At 39.3% G+C, this 26265-nt stretch overlaps 1 protein-coding gene across 1 annotated transcript in view; it reads left to right on the top strand.

Moving 5' to 3' along the window:
• Positions 1-22135, top strand: part of GRK3 (G protein-coupled receptor kinase 3) — a 268042-nt gene extending 245907 nt beyond the window's left edge. Inside the window, exons 14-22 of the mRNA XM_063454643.1 lie at positions 26-92; positions 309-409; positions 1652-1718; positions 1893-1988; positions 2576-2738; positions 10780-10916; positions 16215-16328; positions 16941-19077; positions 19152-22135. Coding sequence (XP_063310713.1) covers positions 26-92; positions 309-409; positions 1652-1718; positions 1893-1988; positions 2576-2738; positions 10780-10916; positions 16215-16328; positions 16941-17102 — 907 coding nt within the window. The 3' untranslated portion in view covers positions 17103-19077; positions 19152-22135. The remainder of the gene's footprint in view (positions 1-25; positions 93-308; positions 410-1651; positions 1719-1892; positions 1989-2575; positions 2739-10779; positions 10917-16214; positions 16329-16940; positions 19078-19151) is intronic.
• The last annotated feature ends 4130 nt before the right edge of the window (positions 22136-26265 follow it).

Below are 26265 nucleotides of genomic sequence, written 5' to 3'. Positions count from 1 at the left end.
AGATGGTCTCCCTTTCTCTCTCCAGACATAGCCCTTTCAGGCAGCACAAAACCAAAGACAAGCATGAAATTGACCGCATGACTCTCACCATGGTATGGATTATTATGACTTACTTTATTATATCACAATATCGATTTGTTTTGTTTTCTAATTATATTAAAATGATTCTCCGCTAGTCAGAAGATCTGTCCAATTAATTTCATAGTAGGACCTCTTCCAAATTGTTGGAGATGAATTGGTGAAAGTCAGTCATAAATATTTGTGTGTGTGTGATTTTCACTTCATGTATTTTTTCAATCTAATTGAAGAATGTGGAGCTGCCAGATTCTTTCACACCGGAGCTCAAGTCTTTATTGGAAGGTCTTCTCCAGAGAGATGTGAGCAAGAGACTTGGCTGCCAGGGAGGCAGGTATGTACTACCATGCTTCAGGTGACATACATTTTGCTTAGCCACTGCTGCAGAGTTGGCATGAGGGAATTCTTTGATGGCTAATTATTGTCATGTCAACTTATGTGGTTTACATTATTCATTACACTTAGATAAGCAAATGGCTGGATGTGCGTTATGGGGAAAAAAATGTATCTTCTGTTTCCAAAGTTACTCGTTACTTTTCCAGGAAACCACAGCATGGTCTGTTAGCTGTGCATTTTGATGGCTAAATGAGGAAACCAGCATGCTTATCTAATTATTGATAAATCCAAAGCAGTTGTTTCGTCAATATTATATTATGAAGTATGAGGCTATCCGCTCAGAAGGCACCAGAAGTTTTGAAGCTTATGTAATGTTGAGTTAACGTGATGGGCGAGTAGATATGTTTTGAATTGAGGGAAGGAAGGTGTCTACAGTGTAGGGAGGGAAAGGAAATATCAACGTAAATGTATCTGGAGGAGAAAAACTAATAAAAATGGACAGGAAGGCGGATCAGAGGCGTTTATGTGAAGCACTTTAGAACTTATTTTGTGCTGCTTGATATAACTGTTTTCTCAGTGAAGTCTGTGTAATTGCTATCCCAATATTAGAGAGTTGATATTTGACTTCAAGAAGAGCCTATCTATGTTTACAATATGTCCAAGAACTATGTCTCTGTATTTTTCTTAAATCTTTAGCTCACAAATTATATTTTTGTCATGTTGAAAATTGTCCCAAAGATTAGATTGTAACTTAGTTTATTTCAAAGGATTCATCAATATATGCTTTGCAGGGAGCGGTTTGTTACATTTAATTGTGAGTTGCAGTGGACATAATTAAATTATAAAATAAGCCGTTCCTTTACTGGTTTCCTTCTTACTTTACCTAAACAAACCACTTAATACTTGTGCTTTATAAAGTGGACACAAGTTCACTCCACAGCCAAATAGACTTCTTTTGATTGTAAGTTCCTACCATTTGGTCTAAACATTGCTTACCTGAACAGAAAATGAACATTTTTCCCACTTGTGAAATACGAGGAGGGGTATAACAGATACAACGTATTATTGAAACTGTTAAGAAAATTCATTAAAATGCTTCTTAAATAGTTGATGAGTATTGTTTGGCTAATGTTACCACATAGTCCACAGGTGGTCTGCTTGTTAAGTTTGCCCCCATTCTCACTACCCTAGTTCCAATACACACATCTCATTGAATTTCTTGCTTTTTTATTTTTTGCAGTGCACATGAGGTTAAAGAGCATCCTTTCTTCAAAGGTATTGATTGGCAACAGGTGTATTTGCAAAAGGTAACTCCATGTTATTGAAACGTATACCAGAGTCGTCTTTTTGTACAGTAGACAATATGTACGGTTTTCTTTCAAAAATTGGTTTTGGTGCTCATTATTGCTAAAACATCCATGAATGTGCCCATTAGATGCAATGCTAATTTTGCTTAAGTCTTCTGTATTTTGCCATTTCAGTACCCACCTCCCTTGATTCCTCCTCGTGGTGAGGTTAATGCAGCAGATGCCTTTGACATTGGGTCGTTTGATGAAGAGGACACAAAAGGCATTAAGGTACTATAGTTCTCCTGGGTATTCTCCCCTTAAAAATACATAATAGATAAATGTAAGGTACCTTGAATGGGTACAAAGCATGCAGTCCCTGGTACACTGGTCAAGTTAAAACTGCTCCCCTGTAAGCATGCCAGTGATGCCATTTCTATATTTACAAATGACCAATAAATTCCAACATTTGTTGACCATTTAGAAATGTATAAATGTTATTACTGGCATGCTTAACAAGTGTACCAGGGCTGCATGTTTCGCATCCGTTCAGGGTCCGGAGCCGTTACAAATCTACTCAGATTGGAATGCACCTTGTCCAGCCAACTTAATGCACCTTACATATCTGTATGTGTCTGACTCTGCAGGCCCAAATCTCATATGGAAACATAATACCACCTTGGTGTTCTGCAGACATGTATAAATAAATGGCACACTGTGTAAAATGTTATTAAGAATATCTATATTTATATATAGAATGTGGACCTATAATATTTAATAATGATTTATGTTACTTTGCGCATAGAATGCCAATAATTTATCTTGTACATCATTTATGCGGGGTCCTGCTAAGTGTACCACCAATTTTATCTCTCCAGCTTCTTGATAGTGATCAAGAACTATACAAGAATTTCCCTTTGGTGATATCGGAACGCTGGCAACAGGAGGTGGCAGAAACCGTGTATGAAGCTGTCAATGCTGATACTGATAAAATTGAAGCGCGGAAGAGAGCCAAAAACAAGCAATTGGGCCATGAAGAAGGTATGTGTCCTGGGACATAGTAAAAAAACAAAATATGAGACATTTAAAGGGAGTAAAGAGTAAAAACACTCTTAACAGGATTGCCCCATGGGTAGGTCTTATTCTGGTCTCAAAGAAGGTTTTGTTAACTTGTGCCATTACAGAACAAGCATGATGGTTCTTGTTCGGGTTCTGGTTCTGGCTTGCCCTCTGTGTAGGAATAGTTTAATATGCAAATAGAAAATTAGCTTTGTAATGGCATTGATAAGCTAAAATGTATTTTAGGCACACCTGGGAGTCCAAGCTCTTTTTTTCTTAAATGTATGTTAGGCATGTTTATTAAGAAGGAACTATTTGAAAGCGCAGTCATTTGCAGGCTTGGACAATTGGAACATTAATTATCCAAAAAAGAGGCCTCACAATAAAGTTAATTAAGTTATACTTATGTTTGCATTATGCCCAAACTGGACACAATATAAATATTATGGTTGGGGTGTTTTTTTTTTTTGTTTTTTTGTTTTTTAATTATTGTGAAATAGGCTGCTGCCATTACAGTAATACTGTACTAGTATCAGACTATATTAATGTCATCCCAGTACTCTGCCTGCTCTGTGCATGGAGCTTGGGATTCTGTTGCGTATGCAGCCGTGCAATTTAAACTTTTACCTCAAGGCTCATGAAGCCCTAAATCCAGCCCTTCACAAAACTGTATTAATAAAGTGTTTGATAAATTAATAAAAAAAAAAAACAGTAGTTATAAATTACTGGGTCAGGTCATATTATTGGGAACCAGGCATTTCATATTCATTCCAGGCATTTACCACAGCAGATTATTACTTTTTGTAGCTCTGCCTTTTCCACTGCAGTAGAAGACCCATTTCCTTTATAACTGAGGCTTTTATGAATCCTCTGATGAAGTGACTGCATTCGTCCGCTACAGTAAGGGAGTTCGTTACTTCCACATAAAAAAAAATAAAAAAATTACGATTGCACTGTTTAGCGAAAAAGCGTCTGTACTTATGGTTTTAGTGGATTTAAACAGAGGGAAGATTTACTGTACTTTTATTTTCTGTTTCTCGCAGGGTACTAGACTAATTGCACTCAGTGCTTAAATTCTACTGTAACATTTTTGTGCTTACAGCACTTGGCATTGTATTACCACATTGTTTTTGTGGGACTTGATACTGAACTATATATGTCTATATAGTTTTATCAGTTTATGTACTTTATTTTTGACCAGCTTTTCTTATGTGTATTTATACTTTTTCTTTTTTGATTTGTTTCTGGGCTGAGACCTGTATATTTTTTCAGATTTTTGTGTATTTCATGTGTACCTTTTTTAATAGCATTTTGGTGGTTTAACATGTAAAAAAAATTTAAATTTTTGATACTTTGCATTTTGATTCCCTCTAAATATCCGCTCCTGGTGTTTTATTCAGTATTCTATAGGTTAGTTTTACTATTTTATGAAATTCCATTAATCTGTTCATTGAGACCATTTTTGGTCTCCGTAATTTAACACTTTCTCTTTAAGTGCCCCCATACAGTACTGAGGCATCCAGAGAGCCCAGTGATGCTGATCATGGTGAAATTGGTTTTCAGACAGCACTCGATATGAAGTGCATAAGTGGCAACTGTACTTTCTAAGGCAGCCTCCATGAAGGGTTTAATGAACATAATTATTATTTTTTTTTTTTATTGATTTTACAATATTTTATATTCAAATGGACGAGTCATCAGCTTACTAATATGCATATAATTGTGGTTCCTGTAAAAATAGAACTACTGCTATAAAATAGGAAATATATAAAGATGACAATTTGTGTAAATGTCATAATTACAGTAAACCTAAGTTGATCAAACCTTTCGCCTTACTTTGTTAGTATTTGTCTACCATGTTTAAAGCGGCTGCTCTGTCATGGCCATATTAAATTTTTTTATATTTTAACCCCTTAAGGACACATGACATGTGTGACATGTCATGATTCCCTTTTATTCCAGAAGTTTGGTCTTTAAGGGGTTAAATTCCCTCCCCCAACAACAATTTCTAACTGTCCCCCTGTGTAATTTTTTTATCCAATCTCTCCCCTCCCCTCCCTCCCCCCCACCCCGCAAGTCGCCTTTTTATTCCTCAATCTTCGCTCCACCAGGTCCTTATTCAATTTACCGCCATCTTCTAATTATTGGCAGTGACATAATGTCACTTCCTTCTTCTGCCCAGATAATATAATGGTATCTAATTCATTCCTACGCATGTTCAATGGAGACCAGTACTATATAGTTATGCAGCATCCTTAATGGACACTCCGTGACCATCTTTGGCAGATATGCAGTGAGAGGGAGAACTTTGTAGCAGTGTGTCTATTTGGTTACTTTGGAAACTAATGCACCCACACATGCCCAGCAAGCCACAAGAAACAAACATTGTAGTGGACATGTGCATAAAAAGTCAAGAAAGCCCATGGGTGACATGGGGAGGGGCACATTTCTGACACAGAGCGCTGTGCTGCAAGTCACAAATAATTTTAAGAATTCCTAGTGCCTATACCAGGGGTAGGCAACCTTTTAGCAGCACTGTGCCGATATAGGATTGTGATGTCCCGTAGCGTGCCGATCCTCAGGCCCGTTGCTACCAGGCAAGCTAACCAAGCAATTGCTTGGGGCCCAGAGCTGGCCTGGGCCCCCAAGCAGGGCCGCCATTTCTATAAAGATGCAGCCGCCTGAGCACTCTATAGAGAGCCTCAGGCGGCTGCAGCACTGCCTCTCTCGTCATCTCCCCTTCCCTGTAGCGTGGCCGAGCTCCTCTTCCTCCTGTCAGTCCGGCTGGGTACCACGCGGTACAGGAGATTTAGTTTCCTGTTCCCGGCCGGACTGACAGGAAGTGCACCCTGAGCTCGGCCACGCTACAGGGAAGGGGAGGTGAGAAGAACATAGGGAGGGAGGGAGGGGTGGGGGAGTAAAAAGAACATAGGCGGGGGAGTAAAAAGAACATAGGCGGGGGAGGGGAATAAGAAGGACACAGGGGGAGGGGAATAAGAAGGACACAGGGGGAGGGGAATAAGAAGGACACAGGGGGAGGGGAATAAGAAGGACACAGGGGGAGGGGAATAAGAAGGACACAGGGGGAGGGGAATAAGAAGGACACAGGGGGAGGGGAATAAGAAGGACACGGGGGGGAGAGGGGAATAAGAAGGACACGGGGGGGAGAGGGGAATAAGAAGGACACGGGGGGAGAGGGGAATAAGAAGGACAGGGGGGAGAGGGGAATAAGAAGGACAGGGGGGGAGAGAGTAGTAAGAAGGACTTAGGGAGGGGAGAGAGTAGTAAGAAGAACATGGGGGGGGAGTAGTAAGAAGAACACAGAGATGAGGAGAACACAGGGAGTGGGGGTGAGGAGAAGGGGAGATGAGGAGGAGAACACAGGGAGTGGGGGTGAGGAGAAGGGGAGATGAGGAGGAGAACACAGGGAGTGGGGGTGAGGAGAAGGGGAGATGAGGAGGAGAACACAGGGAGTGGGGGTGAGGAGAAGGGGAGATGAGGAGGAGAACACAGGGAGGGGGGATGAGGAGAACACAGGGAGGGGGGTGAGGAGAACACAGGGAAGTTTTATGCACATTATATGCAACAGCAGTAATTGCACTGTAAACCTTTTTTATTTATATAAAGTGTGGGTGAACTTAAACTGTATGGCTATGCTGTGATTCTTGTAGGCTTTGTGTGCGGGGGGGGGGCACCATGACCATTTTGCTTGGGGCCCCCAAATTCCTTCAAACGGCCCTGCCGATCCTATTTTTTTTAAATTGAGGTGTGTGTGCTGCCGTATTCTGCTTGTGTTATTTTTACTGTAATTGCTTTGTATTGTTGTATTTGTGCGTATATGAGCTATTATATTGTATATGTTCATTAGTAGTTTATGGTATCGTGTATGATACATATGAATGTGGGCTGTGTATGAGGGCTGCTTGTGGAATTGTGTGTAGATGGATATGTCACATTGTGTGTTAGGTAGTGTATGGGGGCTGTTTGGGGTTTTGCACGTGAGAGGCTGCATGTGGGATTGTGTGCATGTATGTAGATTGTTAGTGGTGTTGCGTTTGTGGGGATTGTGTGTATGTTTGGGTGTGGGCTGTTCATATTATTTGTATGAGGTGAGGCTTATTCTGCAGGTCTGTGTATATCTAGCAGTGTGGGTGGCTTCCCTGGGTTCCAGTGGGGACCAGCCTGGGCAGGTACAGGTCAAGGACAGGAGCTGCAACAGCAGCTGCAGGCTGCTCTACTACAGTGTGGATTCCCATTCACAAGTGCTGAGATCACTTCCTCTAAGTGCTGCAATGCATAAATTGAGGATTGTCCATCACTACCTCTTTGTATTAGCAGATATCTGAAGTTTCACTGAGACTCCTGATAGGCCAGACCCTGTTTGGCTCTAGCAGCCTTGAGTGCCGTGGAAAGACACCTCGAGTGCCGTGCATGGCACTAGTGCCGTAGGTTGCCTACCCCTGGCCTATACCCACCATTTTATTTAAAGTGCTCATTCACTCTACAGCTGAGATACCCATGCGCTGTGTCTAGTTAAAAAGTTGTGAATGTTTCAAACCTCAAGACTGGGGCTGTGACTCTGAGAGCTGATCTGAATTGATTTCAATCTTCTTTAAATTGTAATGAGTGTTGCTTCTGTTGACCATGTCAGCTTCTTCTTGGTTACATATTCGCACACTGCAAATTAATTATATTGCCAGCTGCAAAGACTGTAAGAAATATATCCATACCCTGCTGTCTTAATCCTGTGTACACGGTTTGCTGAGAGCCAATAGTGAGTCAGGAGTAGCTGAGATGGTTGGAGTCTATAGTCCATCAGTATCCAGATGCTTTAACCATGTGCACACTGTGTGCTGAGAGAATATGGAGTAGCTGACCTTTTTCATAACAACTAAAGTAATCATAGCCAGAGCACTACAGAAGATAAGATCAGGAGAGTGAATGATAAGAGAGTGCTAGAAGATGGTTAGAGAGCAGGAGCATTATACAGACTTGTACTGTGTGGTAATCTATGTATTGCAGCTCTGTGTAATCCATCGATAGTTGTGAGTATCTCCCTATTGTGCCCGGCTCTGTAAGCAATGTATCTGTATCTGTATTCTACCTCACTCTGTGTATTGTATAGGTATCTTTGTCTTATGCCCAGCTCTGTGGTATGTTTAGATCTGTATTGTAGATCTATGTATTTATTTTGTTGTGCATATCTTGTTTTATTGTAAGAGCATCTATCTATTATGCTTAGTTATCTGTATTGTATGAGTATCTCTGTACTGTATAATGAGGAAACTGGTGCCACACCACCTTAAAACTTCATCAGCCGAATACATTTTGAGGACTTTGCCAATTGGTACATCTATGATATGTTTATCTATCTATCTATATTATCTCTTTTGTCACTGTATATTGTCATAAAACCCAGTGTCGCTAGATGCATTGTCATTGCAACCAATGTCACTGTATACTGTCACTACACCAATGTGTCACCGTATACTGTAATGACCCCCAATGTCGCTATATACTTTGTCATGACACCGAGTGTCACTGTATACTTTGTCAAGATGCCCAGTGTTTCTAAAGCCTGTAGCCTCAAACCCAGATGCTTAGATAATCATAAAAAAATGAATCAGACAATACATGGATGGGGTCATTTGTATTTTCCATTAAGTTCAAAAATAACTCACACAAATGACATCTTTTTTTATTGTTATTGTTTTTGTTTAGATTTTTTTTTTTTATCATTGCCTAATATTTCATCTGCTAACATCAGACAACTTAGTTTTTTGTAGGAATTACTTTTAAACACTTTTTTTTTGTAATAATTCAGCCTTATTTCACTTTATTTGTTTTTCATGCCACCCTTCTTCCACGTTTTTGCCTGGGCTGTGTGCTTTGAAGATAGAGATGTTCGTGTTCTTATGTGAAACAGATTACTATTTACCGTATTTTTCGCTCCATAAGACGCACCTCACCATAAGACGCACCTAGTTTTTAGAGGAAGAAACCCAGAAAAAAAATATTCTGAACAAACTGTCCCATAGTGTTTCTTACTATGGGACAGTTTGTACAGAATATTTTTTTTCTCCCCTGTCCCATAGTGTCCCCCCCTCCCATAGTCTTCTCCTCTCTCCCATAGTCTTCACCCACCCCCTCCCCATAGTCTTCATCCACCCCCTCCCCATAGTCTTCATCCACCCCCTCCCCATAGACTTCATCCACCCCCTCCCCATAGACTTCATCCACCCCCTCCCCATAGACTTCATCCACCCCCTCCCCATAGTCTTCATCCACCCCCTCCCCATAGTCTTCATCCACCCCCTCCCCATAGACTTCATCCACCCCCTCCCCATAGACTTCATCCACCCCCTCCCCATAGACTTCATCCACCCCCTCCCCATAGACTTCATCCACCCCCTCCCCATAGACTTCATCCACCCCCTCCCCATAGACTTCATCCACCCCCTCCCCATAGACTTCATCCACCCCCTCCCCATAGACTTCATCCACCCCCTCCCCATAGACTTCATCCACCCCCTAAAGACTTCATCCCCCCCATAGACTTCATCCACCCCCTAAAGACTTCATCCCCCCCATAGACTTCATCCCCCCATAGACTTCATCCCCCCCATAGACTTCACCCCCCCATAGACTTCATCCCCCCCATAAACTTCATCCCCCCCCTCCCCATAGACTTCATCCCCCTCCCCATATTCTTCTCTCCCATACTGTCCCCCTCCCCTTGTCCCATAATTACTTACCTGTCTTGTAGCGTTGGCCGGCAGCACAGGGCGCACCGCGGTAGTGGAACTTGAATTTCATGTTCCGGTTTCCGGCGGGACTGAAAGGAAGTGCGCACTCAGCTTGTGCACACTTCCTTTCAGTCCCGCCGGAAACCGGAACATGAAATTCAAGTTCCACTACCGCGGTGCGCCCTGTGCCGCCGGCCAACGCTGCAAGACAGGTAAGTAAAGCTTCATATTCGCTCCATAAGACGCACAGACATTTCCCCTCACTTTTGAGGGGGAAAAAAGTGCGTCTTATGGAGCGAAAAATACGGTAACTATTTTAATACTGTTTACTAAATGCATACTACCACACTCCTAAATGCAGAATGTTGTTATATGTTTGAGTGATAGCTATGTGCTAAATACCAGTTTGCTGGTATGCCTTCCATTTTTTGTACTGTTTTGCACATTCAGGGATCTTTTAATACATTAAAAATCTACATGCATGTTATTACTCAATTAATTTTCAGGCACCCACACTGGGCGCCATAATAAACAATAGAGTATCACAAGTCTGGGTGTTTATACAATGTCCCTGCATGCTAAACATTGTAAGGCTGTGTTTACATTGCTGCCTAGTAACTCCAATAGTGGCAGTCACGCAGCCACTAGAGGTGCTTCCTAACCAGGTGTTGCCTACATTTAGAGTCTCTACACCCAGTATGGAGACGCTGAACGTTTCCCTTATAGATGCCGCAATTCGTGGCATCTCTTAGGAGATGCTGATTGGCAGAGTGAAGCGTTTTGCCGCGTGTGCACAATAGCCTCCCAGTGCTTTCCTATAAAAAACATTAGATTGGCTGAGATCATAAAGTTTGATGATGAAGCCATGGAAGCGAGGCTTGCTGCAGTGAGACCGGCGTGGCGATTCAGAAAACATAAGTTTAGAACCTTATTTCTCCACTCTGATGGCTGCCTGGGACCCTAATGGGTATTTCCAAACTATAGTGTCAGGAATACATGTTTGTTTTATAGTGTTCCTTTTAAGTATGTATCAATTACTTGTTGTGTTATTGTTTTAGTTTATACATTAACCTTTTATCTGGGCCTAGATGATGTATAGTTACTGCTGTTTCACTGCAAGATGCATTGTATGTTGTAGGTGTTTGGAATTTCAGGAATTTATTTCCCACTTCTAAATATCATTCGATGTCTATTAAACTCTACATATAATGTGATAAAATAACTAGAGATGTCCACAGTAACTAATAAAAATAATAATCTTTCTCTCTTTCCTATAGATTATGCACTAGGAAAGGACTGCATTATGCACGGCTACATGCTGAAGCTAGGAAATCCATTCCTGACTCAGTGGCAGCGACGCTACTTTTACCTCTTTCCAAACAGACTTGAATGGAGAGGAGAAGGAGAATCACGGGTAAGATTGACAGGGTGTTAGGAAATGTGTCAGAGGCGCACAAATTGCTGGCCCCACTATGGCAGCTGCCCCACATGGGTTCTCTATTGGAAGTTTTTTGAGAATAACATTTTTTTGCCAATTAGGCTGAAGACTATCACTTGTTGAGTATAAGGAATTGGGGCTGCACCATCTGATATCATAGAAGTTACTTGTGTGACTTGTGCTATCATGTTCTATTGAAGTGTGGAGCAGTTCAATGCCATATCTACTACAAAGCATCTTAGAATTATTTTTAGAAATGTGCTTGTAGGTTGCTGCATGCGCTTTATTAGGATGAGCCTTTCATGCGACACTGATAAGGCCCCATTTACGTAAGCTAATTTGTTAATCTACACATTGTGTGAGCCAGACCATAAGCAATTGTACAGATGGTGAGCAATTCAAATTGTATTTTTTACTGAACCGGAACATTTCTAAAGCAACCGCTGCACTGGAGTTTTCAGTGAGTGGCTCTCCGTTAAATGGTTATGGAGTGTTCATTGTGTTCATTGACTTGTTTCTCCTTGTTTTAGGTGCATTTTATTGTATGCCTACAGTGCCCATCTTCATCAGCAGGCATCCCAGTCTTTCTTGATATTCATACATAATTTACGGCGTAATGCCTGCTCACAGACTTTTCTGTTTACACTTTATAAAAACAGAGGGTAGGATATCTTGCAGTTTCGTGTTTGTGTGGCTACCATATGCTGTCATTGTTTTTACTCATATCTAACCATACATACAAAATAATATGCTTTGATTGCATGCATTATGATAGAATGACAAACATGAACTTGTTTTCTATTAAAAAAAAAATCATTTAAATTGCATGCAATGAAATTGCCATCAGATGAGGAACAAAATAAAAATCTGATTCTGAAATTGAAGGAACAATAATTTGATTGCATATATATATTTATTTCCTGCCCATATCCATGGCAGCGCAACAATTGGTAGCTTCTCCCTATCCCTAATTAGAAAGGAACCTAACTAAAATAGAAGGTATAAGTAACCACCCCTACTCCTCCCACCCTCGGTCTTTTTGTTCCTGTCCCATCCATAGGACAGACTTAGTCATTCTAAGACTAGAGAACTTTTCTTTTTGGCTTACCTGAGGGTTGTTTCCCTCTACCTCTCTTCCTTGGGAAGTCTTTAGTACACGGCCCTGTGCAAAGGTGGACTCCTGAAGATACCCCTTTAGTGACCAGAGGTTTTACTTGCTGTGACCCTAGGGTTAGCAAGATCATGCAAGATTATGCAATCAGCATAATTCCTGCAGTGATTAAGGGGTAGCAGGCTGGACATGCATATACAGAGAATATGGATTGCAAGGATTAATATTACATTGACTAACATTCCATCGCTGAAAGAGTTCATGTGAGACATGCTAGCATTCCATTGCTGAAAGGGTTAAAGTACAACTATGCTATTTGTACTTTCCCATGGATTTACTTGCTGTGAACCTATGGGTAGCAAGGTTATGCCATCATCCTATTTACATTTAAATATATATTTCTGCACGATCTGTTCACCCCATTCCTCCTCTGTCACCCCATTCCTCCTCTGTCACCCCATTCATCCTCTGTCACCCCATCCATCCCTCCCTCCCATGGCCACCCCCAACCCTCCCTGCCATGGTTCTTCTCCCCAACCCTCCCTGCCATGGTTCTTCTCCCCAACCCTCCCTGCCATGGTTCTTCTCCCCAACCCTCCCTCCCATGGTTCTTCTCCCCAACCTTCCCTCCCATGGTTCCCCACCCCAACCTTCCCTCCCGTGGTTCCCCACCCCAACCTTCCCTCCCATGGTTCCCCACCCCAACCTTCCCTCCCATGGTTCGCCCTCCCTGATATGCCCCCCTCCCCCCAACCCTCACACCTATGGTTTCCACCCCACAATTCCCCCCACGTTTCCCCCTGTCCCTCCCACATTTCCCCCCTGTCCCTCCCACGTTTCCCCTGTCCCTCCCACGTTTCCCCCTGTCCCTCCCACGTTTCCCCCCTGTCCCTCCCACGTTTCCCCCCTGTCCCTCCCACGTTTCCCCCTGTCTCTCCCACGTTTCCCCCCTGTCCCTCCCACATTTCCCCCCTGTCCCTCCCACGTTTCCCCCCCTACCCCCCCATGTTTTCCCCCACTCCTTCCCTCACATGTTTTCCCCCACTCCTTCCCCCCCATGTCGCTTCCCTTCCTCCCATGCTTGAATGTGTGATTTTTTTTTTTTCCTCTACCTCTCCTTAGAAGTTTTATTTCTGGTCAAGATTATCTCCCCCTCAACTAGTAGTTGGGACTTTAATTCATTGTAATGATATTGTTTCCCATTTAGGAACCCTGGCGTATTTATAAAAAAAAACTTCACTTGGTAAGGTATTAGTGACCCGACCATAGCATTTCTTGCCCAGTAATGCTATAGTCAGAGTGTGAATATATTAGAAGTTATGTAGCGACTCTAGAATTACAAAAGCAAATTATGCATAATAAAGATTTTTGATAAGTTGTATATAAAAGTCTCATCACGCAACACACAGTTATCATAAATCCAAAGACATGACCAAAACCATTTCCAGTAACTGGTTTGGTTTAACCCCTTAAGGACCAAACTTCTGGAATAAAAGGGAATCATGACATGTCACACATGTCGTGTGTCCTTAAGGGGTTAAACATAGGGATCTTAAGATTTTTAGTCTCACACCTCCCCCGAAAGTAAACTTAAGATTCACACCTCCCCTTTCTTTCCGAAATAAGTTAATAATGGAAAGACTATGTAATTGACATTTAAATTTAATTCTTTAAATATATTATAAATTTTCATTTATTTTTCAGCCAAGTTAGCATGTGAATCCAAATTTAACATATTTGTCACTGTACTTTTTGTTGACATTTTCTCTTAGGGCACAGAATTGTTATATATACTTTTCTAGCATAAAAGTTAATAGAACAACTTTTAGCATTAATGAAAGACAGTGTTAACTAAGCTAGCAATAATTAAATTTATTTGATTATCTGAATGCCTCTGACATTAATTTGAATCCAAATATCGTGATTCAACTATCTAAATTAAAGGGACACTATAGTCACCTGAACAACTTTAGCTTAATGAAGCAGTTTTGGTGTATAGAATATGCCCCTGCAGTCTCACTGCTCAATCCTCTGCCATTTAGGAGTTAAGTCCCTTTGTTTATGAACCCTAGTCACACCTCCCTGCATGTGACTTGCACAGCCTTCCATAAACACTTCCTGTAAAGGGAGCCCTATTTAGGCTTTCTTTATTGCAAGTTCTGTTTAATTAAGATTTTCTTATCCCCTGCTATGTTAATAGCTTGCTAGACCCTGCAAGAGCCTCCTGTATGTGATTAAAGTTCAATTTAGAGATTGAGATACAATTATTTAAGGTAAATTACATCTGTTTGAAAGTGAAACCAGTATTTTTTTTCATGCAGGCTCTGTCAATCATAGCCAGGGGAGGTGTGGCTAGGGCTGCATAAACAGAAACAAAGTGATTTAACTCCTAAATGACAGTGAATTGAGCAGTGAAATTGCAGGGGAATGATCTATACACTAAAACGGCTTTATTTAGCTAAAGTAAATTAGGTGACTATAGTGTTCCTTTAAATTCTAAAAGAAAGTTTTAGATAAATTTAATTTAGATAAAGTCAAGTCACGATATTCTCTGAGAATCGGTCACTGCATACACCAGTACTCTGAGAGTCGGGCACTGCATACGCCGGTACTCTGAGAGACTGGCACTGCATACGCCGGTACTCTGAGAGTCGGGCACTGCATACGCCGGTGTACTCTGAGCATCATATACTGTATGCTAAATATAATGGCACTTCACTTTGCAGTACAGTCTGTGCTAATTATATATTTGCATATGCATGGGTCCCTTTAAAAAATAGCACTTTTATAGCCTTGTACATTCACTACAGTGAACTGTAAAAGTGCCATGTAGTAGCTGTAACACTGCACAGGTAAATTGCCATTTTTTTTTTTACTTCTTGCCTGTATTGCAGATGGCCAGAAGTACCATAACATTGCAAACTAAAATGCCAGTAGCCAAGCAATGCAACAGATAACCCCCATAAAAAATGTACCTATAGTCCTCCCCTAACACACAGACATGAAGCAACTGACCCCTTCCTCCACCAACAGAGGGACACACGGATATAAACAGAGACGTCTCTCCTGTCCTCCTTATGCTGGATTCTGGTCTCCGTGTAGCTCAGTTCAGTGTCTGGTACAGTCATTGGCCTCGCTGCATACCTATGAGCTAAGGCAGGATGTAAGAATGAGTGATTAAGGCTAAGGGGAGAGGCATATAGCACAGAAAGCTGCTCATAATTAAACCTGCTGATGCACAACATATTAACTATGCCAAAATGTAAAAAACTTGATTGTAAAATTGGTCCATAAAATTGGCAGAACCCTGATATACTTGCAAATTGCAGTTTGTAGTGAAATATTGACTGATATAACAAATAATTCTTTTTATATTTCAGTTCAAATAGATTGTGTACTTGCCCACTTCATTGTGCCATAGGCTTTGTAAAGTTCCATCTGTGATATTTTGTACACATGGATCTTCCTTACATACATGAATATACATGGGAATTCCCGGTATCCCGGTGGGCCAGTCTTGCCCTGATGCTCGAAATTTCACCAACTCATATAGAGTCTAGAAATTATGCAGCATAATCAGTGTTATATATATATATATATATATAATATATATGTATGTATATATGTATGTATGTATATATGTATGTATGTATATATATGTATGTATGTATATATATATATGTATATATATATTCTTTTTTTATTTAGAGATTTGGAAATTGTAGCCTTGGAGTAATGATCAGCAGACAAAGAATCTTTTATTAGCCAAGTGGAAAAAATACATTAAACAGTGTAATTTTGTAAATTTATTTATTTATATTTCTTCTCCTAAACCGTGCAGTGTTTCTGCTCCTCAGCATTTGCTGTTTACATGTTCCCATAAAATAACTACAGGAGCTTAAATACTGCAGTTTTTATAATCCTGAAATGAACATTTGAGGCCAAACCTTCAAATGACTGTGCAATTCTGTTGAATGTATTTTTATGTTCCTTGAACTTTTCTTTGCCGTGGTGTGTAGTTTTAATACAATCCACTAGTGTATGAGTATGTCTTTCCTTTAATTAGATGCTGACAAGGCCCACCTTGCAGCCTTCTAGCTTAAACATTTGACCAATATGTCTGATTGCTGCGCTTATTGATTCTGGTTTGTTTTGTAACACAGCAAAACTTATTGACAATGGAGCAGATTGTATCTGTAGAAGACACACAGATTAAGGATAAGAAGTGTATCTTACTGAGGATCAAAGGAGCAAAGCAGTTTGTGTTGCAGTGTGAGGTATATAACCAATTATTCATTGTTATTAAGTTATGCATCTGTTTCCTGTTTTAAAATTTAAATTAATCTGGAATGAAGATCACAAATGTATTTTGCGGTTTAGTCTCTCTTGATCTTACTATTTTTGGATTAGCTTTTCAAATAAATTAATATTTTGGGATAAACTTTCAAAGCATTTAAAAATTTTAATTTTTGATCTATTGATATGTTTTTATATAATTTGTTTATATTTTAATATTTGGGAACAAAGTCATTTTAAAAGGTTATCCAAAAATATTAAATAGTTAAAAAAACAATTATTAAATCCATGCCTTAATGTGATAATATTCTAATACTGTTAAAGAACATAAATCTGTCCAGGCATAGTGGTGAATCCACACATCTGCAAGTACTGTGAGTTGAAAGTCTGCTCCTAATAAGCTTCTTTTTACCTTTTTCAATATTTTTTTGATGTACGTGTGAGTGAACTTTTTGGCAAAGAGGGGGGTCATGTTTGTGGTCTCAACAGCAGGTTTTTTTGTCCTATACAAAAGACAACCCATGTCAAACTTTTCTTATTTTATTCATAGTTGTTAGATGGCATATTAATACATGTGCTCAATTATTTTTCAGAGTGATCCAGAATTTGTACAGTGGAAGAAAGAGCTGACTGAGGCATTCACTGAGGCACAGAGGCTGTTACGTCGGGCTCCAAAGTTTCTGAACAAGTCTCGATCTGCAGTTGTAGAGATTTCTAAACCACCACTCAGTCACAGAAATAGTAATGGCCTTTAGGTGGCACCACAGGACCGAGAGTTCTTAGGGATAACTACTTGTTTCACCTTGCCCAAGGACTACAGCATCGTTATTAGTTACCTGTATGGCTCTAAAAGGCAAGGTGCACATTGAAGCAGCTTCGGAAGCCTGCAGCACATATTGTCTACTGAAAACCGCCTGAAGCTTGGAAGAGGCCATACCATCTGAGTCCATGAAGAGATGAATTTTTACTAACAGGAGTTTGGAAAGTTGCCAAAATTAGTGATTGCTCATCATTTTCATGCATCAGAAAATACTGAAATGGACTGCCTTTTGGTGTTCAAAAAGCAAGAAATAGCAAAGCATACACCCCTTGCTTTTTTTGGCATATGCATGCTTCAGTATATGCCAAACAAGAATATGACATGGGTTTTCCAGTAGTTGCTTTTAAGTTGATTTTTAAATCTGAAATTCTACATATCCCTGGATGGTTTATGAAGGTGTTGCCACGTTGTGAGAATGTTCTCAAGATGATAGCTTTTCTGAGTGTTGCCATATTTTTTCCTAGACCCTCTCTCTTCTCCCAATTTGCACTGTTGACTTTGTCTAATTGGCAGTGTAATGAATTGTTTTATGCACTTCAATGTACTGACTTTTATCTGTCCTGTGGTTACAAGATGTAGATACTTCATGGGAACTGCATACCAAGAATATTCACCTAGTTCTATGTGTTCACCAATTATAGTGGCTACCACTGTCTTGCTTTGTATGAAGATAGAAATCTAATTGTAGAGTAATTATCAGTTAACAGGAGTGCATGGTAGCTTTGTCTAGTGGTCTATTAGCCAGTCAGCAAGTTTAGCACAGTTATTTAACAGGCTCATTCTTCAGATCCGTTTACAGTAAATATAAAGACAGCTTTTTTTGTTTGTTTCTATTTCAGGTCAATTGCACTTTTGTTTTTTGTTTTTTTTTGAGAACGTTAAAGTGTGAGAATGTTGGATAATACCGGTACGTACCATGGTATGGCCATGTACCAGTCTATCAACTGTATGGATTCTGTTTCAGTTTATCCACATTCATGTCTTTGTTCACCATGTGTTTAGTGTTGGGAACGTTTATTCTGTTATCATCCCATAGGAATCAACAAGTTCACGAAGCTATGAACATTTAATGTAAGACTGTGAATCTGCAGTACAAGATAATCTGTCTGCTTTGTGTTGCTTCTTATTACTTGCATTTGTGCTAAATTGTAATATCTACCCACTGGAAAGGCATCTTGTACTAATAGCCGCCCTGTGTATCACCAGTTCGAAATGGCTGTTCTTTACTTTCAGCATCCTCATTTTATTTAATTTTTTTCAATGAAGTGCAAAGTGCCAATGGACTCAAGGACTTCATAAAAACGTATTCCCTATATTTAACTGAAGAAAAAAAAATTGAGTGTACCTGTAAATATTATTTAAAATTTAGCTACATGAGATATAAGGAGACATTCTGACAGCTACATCCAGGGTTTGCATAGCATGTGTTTTGTGCGTTGAAAGGTCTTCTGTTAAACATTTATGTCTTACTTTGATTTAGCTGCCACAATGATACTCTGCCTCCCACATTCATAGAACACTTTATGGGGAATGGTATATTTTTTTTTATGTTAACTTTTAGGACCTTGCAAATCATCTGATGAATTATGGAAACTTAAAAATTGTCCAGGTTATTGGTTGGGTAAGTTACTGTGAAGTGGGAATCTTTTTAGGATCTGGCTTGAAAATGCAAGCCTTTATAAGATGTTACTTTTCAAAGGTAACACTCCAGCATGTATCACACCTTATGATCTGAAAATCGGGAACATTACACCTGTATGGCTAAAACAAATGGTTACAAGATATTGTCCTATCCCTTTCAGCTAAAGTTGTAAATTATATACATGTAGAAAAAGGAAATCATAAACTTGATACAATAATATTTCTAACCAGAAGGTATAAATTTGATGATGTAGCCTACCAAGTATGCAGTATTGAGGAAACCGTGGATTTAATTGTACAAGTGTAAGTAGTAAGGCTACAACTTATTACAGACCACTTTTAGTGTCATGGGTTCTGTATAAAGATCAACTCTGTAGCAACATTCTAAAAGTGGAAAAAATCTGCATTAACATTCTACTGAATTCAATGGTGAGCTCACAATCATTTGGAACATTGCCACATTTTAGCCTTATTCATAGCCCTTACAGTGTGTGCATGTTATTCTCCATAGATTCATTCTACAACCATTTTTGCTCACTATCTATTTCTCCCAATAACTGCAGATTAATGCAGAGCTTTCCCCCCCCTCCCCCCCCCTTTCTTTCTCTGTCCTTATTTTGCACTATAAATTTTATTTCAGTATTGACAGCCATATTACGGTGGACAGAGAGCGATGACTGTTACTCTTCACTGAATTCATACTGCACAGCAATAAGATATTTCCATGAAACATTTATCATTGAGTGGTCTGCATGTGTCTTAATTGCCTAGCACCTTATATTAAACTATAATCTGTTTTGCTGTTCAAATCAGGTGCCCACCATAATATCGGAGTTGATGGATTAATGGAAATGGCCCTTTATAGAGTATATCCATTTAGTGTCTTGGATACTTGAATAGTTTCCTAAATATCCCTTACAATTGGCTAGTCACCATAGTCGGTATGTTCTGTAAAATACTTTACAGCATACATTAGAAGTCCAAATACTGTATTATTGCATGATCCTTCCTACAGCATAATAGAAAGCTCAGTTCCTATAAATATTCTTAGTGATGTACATTCATTCTCCATCCTATTAAAACCTAAACTCCGTAGCAGGGATTCATATTGAACAATTCTTTGACCCATTGCTAAATGACCATGTTAAGCCTGTCTGTACATTTGTGCAAATGGACATATAACTAAATATGTTGCGTTCACATTATATGCACAATGCTTGACATGTATTCATCGTAAGAAACCTTGATGTTTATATGGGTGTAGCCATATACGAGTGAACATCTACTTGTGTCACAGTGCCAGCCCTCTTTGAGAAGGCAGTAGAAAGCTTCTTATGGGCTGCTTATGTGTATATTTCTGGAGATTTATCTATCAAAAAGTATGATTACATTTTAATACCTATTTAAAGTTGATTTTGCAATTCAATTTTATTTTTTTAATTGATGATAGGCATCTGAGCATGCAAAAAAACGCAAAGCATAACCCCCTAAGTAGTAAGCACAGCAAGATTCAGAGTCATTTTAATTTTACAAATGGAGAAAGTTATCAAATAAAACCTAGAAGATTGTAAATAAAAATACAAAAACCTAATGAAAGTGGTGGGGCAGGTAAACCCACACTTTATGTAGATGGATGGTTCACTTTAATTCAAGGCCCAAGAGAGCATTCTAAATAGCACATTTATAATACTGAGGTTGGTGCACTGGCGATTTGCATTTTAGCAGTAAATGGTTTTCTAATTTTTATCAGTGCCGTATTAACATAGGGCCTAATGGAGCTAATGCTCCAGGAATAGGCTAGAGATAATTAAGTATGGGATTTTAGGAGGGATGTGGGGTAGCAAAATGTGTGTGGACTTTGTGACTATAAATGAGTTCAGATTTGCACACTGTCTAAATGCTCCTGCTGCTAAGGTCTCTCTAACTGCGGCATGTCCTCTTAATTTTCCACTTACTACATCTGCATTTTCTCTGTCCCAGGCTGTATTCCAGGACTTTCTTCTTGATAAGAAAAAGGGAAGGGGAGGAGTAGGCAAGTGAGTGCTTAAGGGGCATACAGAAAATGTAGTTGAAGGTCATCATTAGACACATTCGTGCCAAGCTCAGGGTGCTGAAGCAATGCTGTCTGCATGGGTCCACCCTTAGTTGGCCGGCCTGTGTGATGGACAGGCATCCTTGCATGCATCCACTTCAGGTTGACCTAATTCTTTGGCTCACCTATTTTTATCCTGCCCTCCAACATCCTGCTTCACAGGACACCAATGTTTGGGGATATGGGTTTGGTTGAGTGATGAAAGCAAGAGATTAGCAAAGGGTATGTGTATTCATAAATGCATCCTGTGAGTTTCCTCCAGAACCACCTCCACCAGATACATGAAACTTAAGTATGACTGTTTTAGTATTTTCTGACTATAAGATTATATGATTAGGCCCATCACAATTGTAAGCACCAGGCCCAATGGGCTATTAGTCTGGCCCTGAGTGTTATCCTACGTTTGCATATATGTTCTATTTTAGTAAATCGTAGCTTTTTATTGAAACCAAATCAAGAATAACTTTCTAAATTTTAATTTAGCATTTTTTAATCCTTTTTCACATCATAAAACTTAAAATTGCCCTTATTATATGGCTAAACTTAAAATTGTCTGTGTGTCAGAGCAACACAGAAGAATAAAGAGTAGAAAAGAATTAAAGCTTTGAACTTGAATTGTAATTATAGATTTAAAATTTACTCCTACATGCTGAAAGGAACAGATGCACTTTAATGGCATTCTACTGTTAGTACAACAAATGACAGCAGCATCTAAAGTAGAATTGTATTTTCAAACTAAGTGGAGGATCCATTATCTTCTGACATACCTTGTTATTAAGGCACAGTCAATGTAATCATCTAATATGAACTTGGAAGATTTAAAAAGGTTTTAGCCAGTTATTTTTTCTAAGCATCACTTAGAAAATACTTTGTTTTGAAGAGATTTGTTTATACAGCACATTACAAGCCATTTTGTGTTAAATAATTCTAACAACCTGTTTAGATTTAAGCTTTCAAAACTAGCCAAGTTGCTGTGTGATGTAAAATGGAAGACTTTCCAAAGGAAACATTATTGCTAATCCGATTCCACATTTAGCACCAGAAGGTTTCAATTGAATATTAAAGGACCACTCTAGTGCCAGGAAAACATACTCGTTTTCCTGGCACTAGAGTGCCCTGAGGGTGCCCCCACCCTCAGGGACCCCCTCCCGCCCGGCTCTGGAAAGGGGAAAGTGTGTAAAACTTATCCTTTTCCAGCGGTGGGCGGGGAGCTCTCCTCCTCCGATCCTCCTCTTCTCCTCCCCGTCGGCTGAATGCGCACGCGCGGCAAGAGTTGTGCGCGCATTCAGCCGGTCGCATAGGAAAGCATTCATAATGCTTTCCTATGGACGCTTGCGTGCTCTCACTGTGATTTTCCCAGTGAGAATCATGCAAGCGCCTCTAGCGGCTGTCAGTGAGACAGCCACTAGAGGAAATAGGGAAAGGCTTAACCCATTCACAAACATAGCAGTTTCTCTGAAACTGCTATGTTTATGAAAAAATGGGTTAACCCTAGAAGGACCTGGCACCCAGACCACTTCATTAAGCTGAAGTGGTCTGGGTGCCTAGAGTGGTCCTTTAAGTAAGGGTCCAGAAACACGGCAAATATTGTCATGGTAGTTATGTTTTAATATATTTCACTGCAGTCCCAAATTGGAGAGGGGAATGTGGCAAATATATTCTTCCACTAGCTCGTGTACTCTTGTGTTCCATCTCTTAGTGTTTACAATGGCCAGCTGGTGACTTCTTGTTGATTTGACACATGTTGTGACTTATTTTGTAACCATTTGCTTGCCTGTCATAATAAAATCCTCCCTAGAATGTGTTGCCAGACTAATTATATGGGGCATAGGAAAAGCCACAGTTGTTGCTGTTCTACTAGCTTCTTCCTTGAACAAAAAGGAATACATAAAGTGTGTTGAAGATTGCATTGCATATCATTTGTATAGACTAGGGGCACTAAGCAGTCTTTGGCTTAGAGGCATCTTCTTGTAGAACTTTGTCACAGATGAGCCATGGCCAGTGCTGTTTAACCTTAGTCCCTACAGTTGCATGTAGGTTCCAAAAATCCTCATGCAGGTCACCCTTCAGCCTAGTTTTCATGACTGATTTAGCATCAATGATTTAAAAGACTCCCAAAAATCGAATGATTTTGAACGGTGTATTCGTATCTTCCAAGTGAAGACAACCAAGTGGAAGATTCCTCATAGCAGAAAGGCTATTTATGAAAATGATCACTTTTCCAGGATTTGTCAAGCTTTATCATTTTACATTTGTGTTACAACTTGATGATTTACTATTGTAATCTTTTTTTTGTTTTTCTTATGCTGCAGAATTGTGAATTCGCACAGAAGCTAAAAATAAATGTATATTTATATTTAAGCATATATTAACACACACGCACAGGTTAAAATGATTGTTATAGCACCTTTTATAAGGTCTCACTTGTATATGCTACTGAAAACAAATTCATTATTTATTTTCCTTCATTTATGCAAAGCATGTTTTGATAGCATGGCCAATATTTTAGGGAAACATTATAGGCAGTGATTAGTATTTGAAGTTTTATAGTCTTCTCTCCCCGCCTTCTCTTACATACAATTGGCTTAAGTCCAATTACTTGCCCTTTAAAGACAGTTTTGGGAACCACATAATTCTGAGAACGTATATGCCACCAAGAGAAAGTGTTGTCAAGTGTATCTCATTTGTCTTGAATTTAAAAGTTTTTTTATTTAAAACATATAATTCTGGTAATCACTCCTTCGAAAAAGCAACTCGTTGATGAGCTGTAAAGAAGCTGATAACAATGCTTTGTATGATAGATAATACATTATTATAGTTCAAATAAACCCCTATAGAATAAAATACAACATAATCCCATTGACTTGAGTGAAACCATGCAATGATTTATAATACCCCCCTTTTCACTAGTGTGGAGTGCAGGCACTTTTCACCTAGTGAGACGTTTAAGTGGATTTGTCATATAAAGCTTGTGAGGGTATATTAGCGCATTCATGTTTCTTAAAGTTACAGAATGGATCAAAAGTAAGTTGCCTGAAATGAAGGAGATCCCCTGACAGTGAAATCCTCTATAATTACTTACCAGACATAGTAACTTGATAGTTGTGTCAACTCCTGCCAACACTGTCCCCACAATACACTGGGTTTTCACAAAAAGAGGACATGGCTGTACTTTCCTCCTGGCATTTCTGCTTAATAAGCTTTTATAAGCAATAATTGCTGCAGGATAGGCATGCACAAAGAAATCCTCCTTCATAGAATTGCAACTTTACTTTGCTGTTTGGTGCCCCATTAATGTCAGCTTGTACAGAGTTATTTTCATTTTGGCTGACTGGTTCCCATGTAAAGGACTGTACTGACTGGAAATAGTTACTTTAACTGTGTTTTTAAGCCGCATATCGACATATATATTACTGATGCATTGGCTTTTCTTCCTAGAGAACCTAGCATGTATTTATTTGTGTCACCTTTCATTGGTCGTGGCGGGCTCCCTAGGAATGTTGTGGATTTTGTTGGAATTTAATCCTGATTAGTAGAATCTGCTCAATAGCATTTCACATGCTAATTATTTATCAGAGACAAAAGTCATATATGCTGTCATTTGGTAATTACTTGTATTGTATACAGTTAGGAATATTCATCTGCAAGAAATACAGGACATTTCCTTATAATCGAAAAAGTTGCCCTTTTTGTCTTTAATTCTTTGTTTAATTTTGTTTATTTAGTATAACACTGTACCTTAAAACTGATGGGGTAAATAGGTTATACCAGTACAATTTAAAAACAAACAAAAATTAAGAAAATAAAGTATGTGTGTGTGTGTATATATATAATATGTGTGTGTGTGTGTGTGTGTGTATATAGATAGATAGATATTCACATACACATAGAAAACCAGTGTGTCCAACTCTAACTTTCCAGTTTTATTACTATATCTGGTAGCCTCCAGTTTGCAAACAATTAACGGTTAAGTTCTAGTCTAACAAGCGGAGAGTTTGGGTACTTCTGTAAATATTAGGGTGACTGGATTCTAGTCCATACAGTTGCGTGTTGTAGGAAGCTCAAACAACCCAAACCAGAGTCTCTCGCTGTATGATTAAAAGATGTGTATGATAGAATGAGGGAATAACGCTTTTACGGGATAATCGTACGTTGATAAATATGTAATTTAAAAAAGAGGTGTACAACAAAATACAGTGCAGTGTTTCCAATGCAAGTGGGTGGAAGAGAAAATGCACTTATAGTGTACTTTAATGCCCCTGGGCGATACAATCCCCACATGGGGATATCTGGTGTATTCTTTTAATCCAATAGCAAGTGCTCCAGTGAGTATGTAAAATAAACAGGAAACGCATACCAATAAAATACAGTATGTTTTAATATTAAGGTAGAATAGAACAAAAAATAAATAAAAAATACTCTGTGTATAGAGCCTCCAACTGGCTCTTGGAGAGCAGCATATATATTTTTTTAAATTACATTTTATCAACATCTGAGAATTCATTAAAGGTGTTACTCCCTCCTTCCATCGTACTTCTGTAGATATGGTATGCCAGGCAATGGTACAATATTGATTTTTGTCATTTTCTTCTTTTCTTTTTTCTACACTGTAAATGGTTTGTCATTTTTAGCTAGGTAACGTGGGAGTGAATTTAAAAACACAAGTATCTCTGTTTCCCCATAATCCAAACTGTCTAGCTGAGCAGAAAAAGCAATCAGCACAGATTTCAGTGGAATATCCCTGCATACTGTTCAGTAGAATTGCCCATTATGAATAAGCCAAAGGGTACTCTCTTTAAGACCTCATCATACAGCAGTTCCGTCCTAGTCTATTCTATATATTTTGCCAATAAATAAATGTGCAATTTTTTTTTTTTTTGAAGGTCTGTTATGTGTAGGAATTATGTTGATGTTTTGCAGTTATAGAAAATAACTTGGGGGGGGGGGGGGGGGGAGGGGAGGAAAAGAGTGCATGAGTGTGTTTGAGCATTGTCTATTGGAAGCACAAGGACCTGGTAATTGTCTCTATCTTTCTGTAATTCTGATGGCAGCAGACATTTCACAATGCTTTTCTTTCAGCCAAAGGTCCCTGACTGCAATTAAGAAAGAGAAAGAACATTGGATTTGAGTGTGACTGTTTATGGTGCCATGGTGATGCTTAATCTAGCTGTCTAGAGTATAAACCAAGCTTTCCTTAACTTTTCTGTTTCCCCTGGAACAGCTAGCTCCAAGGGTTCTGAAAACCAGGACTGAGAAGGAATTGTAAACTAGTGATATCCTTTGTCTGTATTTATCATCCATATACAAGTTTGTACTGGAAAAGTTTGATGTGCCAGACTATATATCCTCTTATCTAGAACATAGT

Source organism: Pelobates fuscus, chromosome 5 (assembly GCF_036172605.1).
Source record: "Pelobates fuscus isolate aPelFus1 chromosome 5, aPelFus1.pri, whole genome shotgun sequence".
Lineage (NCBI taxonomy): Eukaryota > Metazoa > Chordata > Amphibia > Anura > Pelobatidae > Pelobates > Pelobates fuscus.
This window is presented reverse-complemented; position numbering and strand designations above follow the sequence as displayed.